This window comes from Numida meleagris, linkage group LGE64 (assembly GCF_002078875.1).
Source record: "Numida meleagris isolate 19003 breed g44 Domestic line linkage group LGE64, NumMel1.0, whole genome shotgun sequence".
In the NCBI taxonomy this organism is placed as follows: Eukaryota; Metazoa; Chordata; class Aves; order Galliformes; family Numididae; genus Numida; species Numida meleagris.
Genome location: NC_034439.1, coordinates 288,147 through 295,910, shown reverse-complemented (window position 1 = coordinate 295,910; position 7,764 = coordinate 288,147). Strand labels below are relative to the sequence as shown.

At 59.1% G+C, this 7,764-nt stretch overlaps 1 protein-coding gene across 2 annotated transcripts; it reads right to left on the bottom strand.

Annotated features, from left to right (window-relative positions):
* On the bottom strand, nucleotides 264-7,676 carry LIG1 (DNA ligase 1). Of its 2 annotated transcripts, XM_021381674.1 has the most exons (24): nucleotides 7,402-7,676; nucleotides 6,803-6,967; nucleotides 6,671-6,712; nucleotides 6,461-6,536; nucleotides 5,670-5,881; nucleotides 5,504-5,590; nucleotides 4,722-4,778; nucleotides 4,036-4,208; nucleotides 3,774-3,940; nucleotides 3,626-3,702; nucleotides 3,445-3,536; nucleotides 3,271-3,370; nucleotides 2,693-2,778; nucleotides 2,499-2,614; nucleotides 2,329-2,424; nucleotides 2,116-2,226; nucleotides 1,965-2,036; nucleotides 1,755-1,899; nucleotides 1,603-1,685; nucleotides 1,366-1,518; nucleotides 1,204-1,257; nucleotides 974-1,117; nucleotides 809-901; nucleotides 264-738 (listed from the first exon to the last, which is right to left on the bottom strand). In XM_021381674.1, the coding sequence occupies exons 2-24, from the start codon at nucleotides 6,817-6,819 to the stop codon at nucleotides 661-663; spliced, it is 2,331 nt and encodes a 776-aa protein (XP_021237349.1). In that variant the 5' UTR covers nucleotides 6,820-6,967; nucleotides 7,402-7,676; the 3' UTR covers nucleotides 264-660. The 2 variants fall into 2 exon arrangements, with proteins under 2 accessions (XP_021237349.1, XP_021237347.1); XM_021381672.1 differs by lacking the exon at nucleotides 7,402-7,676 and having other exon boundaries at nucleotides 6,803-7,183.

The following is a 7,764-nucleotide window of genomic DNA, read 5'->3' as shown; positions in this document are numbered from 1 at the left end:
GTGCACAGCCCTACAGAGCACTCTATTGAGGCAAACAGTCCCATAGAGCACCCAATACCCTTTGGAGGTGTATGGTTCCATCTATCACCTCACAGAGGTGTGCAGACCCACAGCACACCCTATGGAGGAGCACAGTCCTAGCTGGGATCAATGGGGCAGGCACAGACATGATCTCATGCAAACTCTCCCCCAACTCCCAGCGTTCCTGCACCCTGATGGAGTCCCACTCTATGACCACAGCTCTACCCCAGGACTAAAGAAGCTGGAGCAAGGGGCAGATGGTTTATTGGGGAGTGGAAACATGGGGACCTCCAGGGCTGGGGCAGGAGATGGGACTGGGGCCCCCGTGCCATAGGTGATCTTGGATATGGGGTGTGGGAATACAGTGGATGGAGGGTTATTACATCCTGGAGTCCCCATGCCCTAGGGGGACTAATGGGGACCTTGGACATGAGGCAGGGGTAGACAAGGGATAGAACGAGGCAATGGCTTGGGGACACTGGTATGTAGGGGGAAACTGGATGTGGGGTGAGGGGACTGAAGGGATGGGGGGTGACAATGTTCTGGGGTCCCCATGCCATAGGGGAACACATGGGGACACTTGACATAGGGCAAGTCCCCAAGCAGTATTGCCCATGTCCCTGTCCCCGTAGGGTGACATCAATAGAACTCCTCGTCCCCTTTCTCCGCCTGCTGCTGGTTCTGGATCTGCTGCTGCTTCTTGTAGAGCTCGGCCACCTGCAGAGGAAACAGGAGATGTGGGACCCCCTCCCCACTTTGTGTCCCATCCCTGCCCCCAACCTGTCACCTGTGTGCTGCTGGTGGCCTCCTCGGGTTTCTTGTCCCCACGCACACGCAGGAACCGCGGGAAGCGCAGCGAGATGCCCTTGTCCTCATCCACCTTGACAAAACACGGTGTCAAAGTGCCACCAAGGACACATGTCCCCTCCCCGTGTCCCTCTGTCACACTCACCAGCCCCACAGCTGCCCTATAGACAGGGGAAATTGAGAGGTCCCCACATTTCACTTCCCAGACCTGCACGGCTGCCAGCCAACGGTCGGGGGCCACTGCGTTGTCCCAGCGGTAATAGGGACGCGGTTGAGTCAACACGTGTTCCTGGGGGGAACAATGTCACCAAATGGCCCAAATTGTCACCAAATGGCCCAAGTTGTGCCCAGGCTGCTACAGCCCCAGCACTTCACCTTGAGGAAGTTGTAGTGTTTCTCCAAGCTCTCCTCGGTGAAACCAGTACCTATCTGTAGAGAGGGACAATGGTTAGGGCCCAAAAGTGTCCCCAGGCCCATGGGTGCTTTGAGATGGTCACCAATGGTGTCTCCAAGCCCGTAGGTGGCCCTAGCGGTCACCTTGCAGATGCTCTGGTACTCCTCACTCTCCTCATCATAGCAGGCCAGCAGGAAGCCCCCATAGATGCCTGCACGCTTGCCCTTGCCCAGGTAGGCACCTATGACAACGAGGTCCAGCGTGTCCCCAAGGCCATCCAGGTAGTCCTTCTTCAGCTGCAGAGACCGGCAGGGGATTGGGAACATGGGGAAAGCCACACAGGGGGACAGACAGACAACAAATGGGTCCCCAGTGCTCACCTTCAGCCACTTGTGGGACCGCTTAGCAATCTCGTAGGTGGCCTCCACCTCCAGCGTCTTCACCATGAGGCCCTCGCAGGAGGCTGAGGACAACCTGTGGTCACCCAAGGAAGGGCACGCAGGGGTGGCACTCGCCTGGTGGCATTACTCACCCTTGATGGCTTTGTCAAGGAAATCAGAGACCTCGTCAGCACTGCGGGTGTCCATTGAGGTGGCAAAGAGGAATTCGCCCTCCACCTCCTCGAATGACTGTCGCAACAACCGACGTCGTGTGGCCAAGGGCTCCCGCACCAGTGGCTGCCAGGGACACAGTGTCATCCCCTTGGGGACGAGGTGTCACCCCCCTGGGGACATGCACTCACCTCCCCATTGAGGTACAGCAAATCAAAGGCATAGACGCACACTTGCACCTTAATGGCAGCAGCATCCACATCCTGCAGTGGCATGGAACACAATGAGGGTGTCACTGCACCGTTCAGCTGCTGTCCCTCGTGTCCCCAAACTTGCTCTCACCTTCCTCTTCCTTGTCATCAGCACCTGGAAGGGCTGCAGCTGCTTGGTGACCTTGTCCCAAGCCACTGCTTCTGCATCCAGGATGCACGAGCGCACGCCGGGCTTCAGCATCTTTGAGGTGATCCCAGAGCTCAGCACTGCATCACCTCTGTCCCCAGGTCCCCCACGTTTCCCGTGGTACCCTCACGCTCCCCCCTGAACACCCCAGCTTGCCTTGGGGATGCGCTGGACGAGGTCAGGGTATTTGGCAGTTGTGTTCTCCTGGTTGCGGCTGTAGATGAAGACGGCCCCGCTCTCCAGGACGTGAATCTAGGGGTGGACACAGAGGTGACAGGAGAGTGACAAAGGGTGAGGGGTACCCTGTGACACCCCCAAAACTCTACCTGGGTTCGTTCTCCATCATATTTGTACTCGCAAGTGAACGCAGCCTCCTCAAAGCGCTTCAGCAGCTCGCTGATGCAGCGGGCAGGCTGGGCCAGCATGGGCTTCAAGGGGACACCTGGGGACAAAGGGGGACATCGTGAGGGTGATGGGGACAGGATGGGGCTGGGACCACCCGACTTAGGCCCAATGGTACCTGGAGTGATGCCGCAGTGCTTGGGGAGCTGCTCCAGGCCGTGCTCCAGCAGCACCGGGACAATGGCGGCGTAGTCTGGCAGCTCGCTGTGGGGACAAGGGGACGGACCCAGTGTCCCTCTCTGTTCCCGTGTTGCCAAGATAGGAGACGACTTGGCTGTAATGAGCTTGCGGGGTGGTTATTAAACCCAGGGGGGTTCAATGGGTTGGTAATGTCACCCAGCAGCATCCACAAGGAGCAGAGACTCCATAAAATTAAAAGGTACCAATGAGGACACCAGGGGGAAAAACAGGGGCGCCCAAGAAACAAGGACCCCAGAAGAACCAAGGGGGAGCCTAGGAGAAAGGAGGATACAAAGTTGACTCCAAGGGACAAAAGCAGACCTATAAGGATGTCAGGGACAAAAGGGGACCCCAAGGAAGAGGGACCCCAAAAGAATCAAAGGGGACTCCAGGTGACACAAGAGGATGGGAACCCCAGGAGAACAGCCTATCCAAAGAGCAGGGACCCCAAATAAACAAAGAGGATCCGGGAGACCCAAGGGGGACCTATGGGAGCCCACGGGGCACAGGCCTCACCAGAAAGTCTGCTTGAGGATGCGGCTCTGTTCCTCCAACCACGTTCTGCGCGCATCGGGTGCCATGCTCTGCCCAGCATCCACCACAGCCAGCGGCCACTCTGCCATGTGACACAGCCCCAGTGTCACCACCCCAGTATCCCCACTCTGTCCCCAGTGTCCTCACAGCTCTCACCTTGCCCTGGTGGGGTGAGAGCAACGGCGTGTGCCAGCGCGGTGAGCACCGACTGCTCGGCCAGCCCAATGCGTAGCTTCCCACTGAGTGATCTGCATTAGGGGATACCAAGGGACACCAGTGTCACTATGTCAGTACGAGGCGATCCCACAGCACCCCAGTGGCCCTTTCTTGTCCTCACCGGACAAGGTATCGTGCCTCCGAGTGCCGGCAGGCAACAAACAGCCCCTTGATGATATCAATCTTCTTGGTAGCAGACTGCAAAAACCAAAGCAACGTTGGCACAACGGGGAGGTGATAAGTGTCCCCCACATGGTCCCCCAACTCACCGCACTGCCTGACATGGCGGCCATCTCCCGCAGCTTGCCAAGGACACCGCTGGCACTCAGCGGGGCCGGTGGCACCACCGTGCGTTGGGTGCAGCGGCTGCTTTCAGCCACCAACCCCAAATCCCCTTTGTCCTGTGCTTCACTGCGGATCTGAGCCAGCTGGCGGCCTGTGGGGATGTCAGCACCACTGTCAATGCGTACACCATCGTCAACGCCTACACCATCATCAACGCCGTGGGGCATCCCAACCCCTGGGTCCTACCAGTGGCCTGGGCAAGGGCACGGGTGAGCAGGGTCTCGCCGATGCCCAGCTCCAGCCCCTCAGAGGCGGCACCGGGACGGTTGAGGCACAGAAGAAGGCAGGGGAGCAGCTCGGAGGGGGACAGGGCCACCACGGAACGAAGGAGGTTGGTGAGGGTCTCAATGATCTTCAGCCTAGAGGGGAGATTGGGGGTGGGGACACCAAAGCTCAAATCATTGGGGTTTGGGGTAAGGGCTGGAGATGGAGGGGAAACGAGGTTGACTCCATACACCCCAAATCCTTGTAGTTTGAGGTAGGAGTGGAGAAGCTGTCATGTCCCCCAGCCTAAAATTACTGGGGTTTGGAGAGGAGGTGAAATAGGGTCATCCTCCCAGTCCAGAATCACTGGGGCGAGGAGGTCAGTGTTGGGGTTAGGTGGAGATGAAGTCGTTCTCCAACCCAACATCATTGGGGTTTAGGGTAGTGTAGAGATGAGATCGTATCCCCCAGGTCAAGATTACTGGGGTTTGGGGCAGGGGGGAGCGGGGGTCATTGCCTCAACCCAAAATTATTGGGATTTGGGGTAGAAGGGGGAAATGGGATCATCCCACAAACCCAAAATCACTGAGGTCTTGTGTGTGGGGTCAGTGTGGGGGTTTGGGGAAAGATGGGGCTGTGCCTTCCCAGAAAAAAAAGGGGGGTCTTACCGGGATGAGGCTTCCTCAATGCGCTCAAAGGTGCGAGCCACCGCCAGGTAGGGGACACTGAAGGGGAGGGGTTTGTAACACCTCTAGAGCCACGCCAACCCCACACCCTGTCCTCCCATCACCTATCATGATCCCAATGTCCCCACCATGTCCCTCATCACCCCCTCCCCAGCGAGCCACCCCATGTCCTCCACCACAACTCCATAAGCCCACATCCTACTCCAGTGTCCCCCATGAGCCCACGTCACATCCCGATACGTTCCATGACCCAATTTCCCCCATCACTGCACATCCCACCTTATGATCCAATCACCTCCAATGTCCCCTGAGTCCCTCATCACCCCCCATGACTCCACGTCCCACCTCATTGTCTCCCATCAATCCCCCCACGACCCCATGTCCCATCCCAAAGTCCCCCATCATCCCATGACCCCAAGTCCCATCCAAATGGCCTTCCATGACCCAATGTTCAGCACCACCACACATCCCACCCCGTGACCCTATTGACCCTCCCAAGTCCCCCAGCACCCATCACGACCCTATGTCTCCCATCTCCCACCCCCATGACCTACCCCATGTTCCCCAATAATCTCATTTCCTACTTCATGCCCCACTCTGTTACGAACCACCCTATGGTGTGCCCCAGTGTCCCCCCACTACCTCCTGTGATCCCACACCTCTCATCACCCCACAACCTGACCTGTGACCCCAACACTCCCTCACCATGACCCACCCCATGTCCTCCAGAATTCCCATCTGGGGTCCCCTCCTAAAGCCCCCACCTGTGCCCATGCCCCCAGCACGCATCCTGCACTGGGTGGTACCCACTCCTGCTGGGGTCATACTGGGACGGCTCCACTGGTATATGGCTGCGGAGATATGGATGGGGGAACACAGTGGTGGCACCACCAGGGACCCCTGTGTCATCCCCCCAACACTGTCACTCACCTGTTGGGGGCTGGAGCTTTGGGGGCAGGGGGAGGTCCCCTGTCCTGGTCACCGGGTGACTGACGGCAGCGCTTGGATGCGGGGGCACCGTCCCTGTCCCCATTACTGTCCCCATCCCTGTCTCCTGGCTGCTGTGGGGTGGAGGGACAGCAGGGGGCACGAGGGGATGTGGGGGGTACAGGGGCAGAGCTGCTGCCAGGAGATGTGGTGTCCTGTGGGCAAATATGGAGGGTTAAGGGGGGACAGCAACAAGGCTGGGAGGGGACAGGGACCAACAGCATAGGACTGGGAGGCACTGGAATGGGGCTGGTGCATGACTGGAGGGGATCAGGGTGTTGCTGGGAGATAATGGGGTGGGACTGGGAGATACTGGGATGACAAAGCAGGACCATGACTGGATTGAGAGGCACTGGGATGGGACTGGGAGGAACCAGGGAGGAACTGGAACCAACAGTGTAGGAGCAGGGGTGCACTGGGATGGGACAGGAACCAACGGCATAGAACTGTGGCGGAGGGCGGTACCTGGGGGTCACTGGGAGATGCTGGGGTGACAGAGCAGGACCGGGGCTGGACTGGGAAAGACTGTGGTGCATCATGGGGTCACTGGGAGATGCTGGGGTGGGACTGGGAGATATTGGAGTGACAGAGTAGGACTGGGGCCAGACTCGGTGGCACTGGGATGAGGCTGAAGCAGGACTGGGGGGGAGCAAGGGGTCACTGGGAGATACTGGAGTGACAGAGCAGGACTGGGGCCGGACTGAGAGGCACTGGGAGGCACTGGGGGCTCTCACCGCGCTCCCATCGGGGTCCCGACGTTCCTGGCCGCACTCCTCGGGGGGGTTCCGCTCCAGCTTCTGCGCATGCGCTCTGCGAGGGGATGAGGCTCAGAGCCGGGGTGTGCGGTGAGCGGGGTTTGGGAGGGGGGAGGAAGGGGCAGCACCCCTGATCCCCCCCTAAAAAAGAATTCCCAACCGCCCCCGGCCCATCCCCGCTCCACTCACGGGACGGCGCCATCTGCAGCCCTGGGGGGGGCGAAGAAAGACCTGAGGGGAGAAGAAAGGGGGGGGGGGTGTCACTACGGCCCGTGGAGGGGGGACACGTTGGGAGGGGGGTCCCGGTGTCGCACTGCTCACGTGATCCGCCGCTGCATCACCCCGCCGCCGTTTTCGCGGGGAAAAATCCGAGTGGCTGACGTCACTGCCGGCGGCCGGAAGCTGGGGGCGGGGCGAGGCGCGGGGGGTGATGGGAGGTGTAGTTCATTGCCTCAGGGCTGAGGCCCGCGGCTGCGCGGTGGAGTCCTAAAGTAAACACACACACCTGCATTAAGCGCTGCGTACAGAGCTGTACACACACACCTACACCTACACGCTCCTACACGCAACTGCATGCACAACTACGCATACACGTGGCTATACACGCTTGCATGTATACATACACACCTATAGATACGCACCTAACCCTACACAAACACCTACACACCCAGACTCCTACACATACACACACCTATACATACACATACAGAGCCAACCTACACACCTTCACACACCTACACCTACCCTCACATACACATCTACACCTATACATGCCGACACACCTACAGATATACACCTACATGCAACTACAGACACACATACACCTACACGGACACACATCTACACCCTTACACTTACACATACAAGTACACACACCTATACACTCACACCTACACAAACTTACGTACAGTGGCACACACCTACACACACCGCTGCACCTACACAGGGGACTGACACATGTGCCCTGCACACAAGCAGGGCTAACGGGCCCGGGGAGGGCATGGGAACACCAGGGTTTACTGGGAGCACTGGGAATACTGGGAGGACATGGGGGGGGGATGGCAATGACAGGGTGTTGCTGGGAGCACTGGAGGCACTGGAAGCTGGTGCTGGCCTGGCGCCGGCGTAATGGCGTCACGACGAGATGACGTCACGGCGCTATGACATCACATCCCTTCCTCCCTCCCCTCCCTCCCTCCATCCCCTCAGTCGCCAAGATGGCGGCGAGGCGGACTCCATTTCCCAGGCGCCTCCGCGCGGCGGCCGCGCCCAATGGCGTTGCG